General features: G+C 39.8%; 1 protein-coding gene across 1 annotated transcript in view; it reads right to left on the reverse strand.

Annotated features, from left to right (window-relative positions):
• Window positions 1-877, reverse strand: part of LOC106302743 — a 21252-nt gene that overhangs the window by 15945 nt on the left and 4430 nt on the right. The window contains exons 4-5 of the mRNA XM_013739192.1: window positions 179-640; window positions 4-89 (exon numbers count right to left, since the gene is read on the reverse strand). Of these exons, the coding sequence (XP_013594646.1) occupies window positions 4-89; window positions 179-640 (548 nt within the window). The remainder of the gene's footprint in view (window positions 1-3; window positions 90-178; window positions 641-877) is intronic.

Here is an 877-nt window from a genome sequence, read left to right on the forward strand (position 1 = left end):
AACATAGCACTCATGAAAGCAACACGGCGAGGGGCCCAACGATTCAATGTAGTGTTCACACGCCATATAAACATAACCGCATCCATCTCCTAAAAATTTACAATGAAAGTTAAGTAATATAGCATATAAGAAGTATTAGGAAGATAAATTCACTAAAGGTTAGTACAAGATTCATTACCTCGTTTCCAAGCCATTTTCCAGCACTTACTACTCTTGTAGCTACAGACAAATTAAAGCATGTAGGACCAATTGTTAAAGGTATAGGCTTTAATGCCCATTCCGTGAATCCTTTCCATGACTCTTCGGAGATATAATAAAGTGACGCCTGCGGAGAAGCATCTTCTGGCAATGGTGAATCGCTAAGCTGAAGTCCATGACCTTTTCTTTCGCACCATTTCTCCCACTGTAACAGCGGTGGAGCTGTATTCATCTCTGTCTTTTCTTTCTTTACTGGATTATCCACTGAACCTCGGACCGAAGTCATTGGAGTCCACCAGTCTTCTTCTTTTTTGTCCTGAGATGGATCAAAGCCTGGCACATACGACGTCTGAGAAAGCCCTTCAACCCCTTGCGTACCTATCCCGCGACCCATATCATCTGCTTCACTATAATTCACATCGAATGTAGTCTCGGAACCATCCTGTTATGTCACGACAAATAAGCAATAATTAAGACATCAAAATACATTATCATTACATAATTATTTTACATAAAAGTTCCAGACCATTACATAAGTTCAAACAAGACACTTACAAACCAAGGACACTTACACACCAAGCACACATACAAACCGAGACCTTATAAAGTACAACAAAATTCAGGCCGATAACTTAGATGCCAATAAAACAAACAGACACGCAAACCACGAACTTAAACA

The sequence above is a fragment of the Brassica oleracea genome, chromosome C7 (genome assembly GCF_000695525.1).
Source record: "Brassica oleracea var. oleracea cultivar TO1000 chromosome C7, BOL, whole genome shotgun sequence".
In the NCBI taxonomy this organism is placed as follows: domain Eukaryota; kingdom Viridiplantae; phylum Streptophyta; class Magnoliopsida; order Brassicales; family Brassicaceae; genus Brassica; species Brassica oleracea.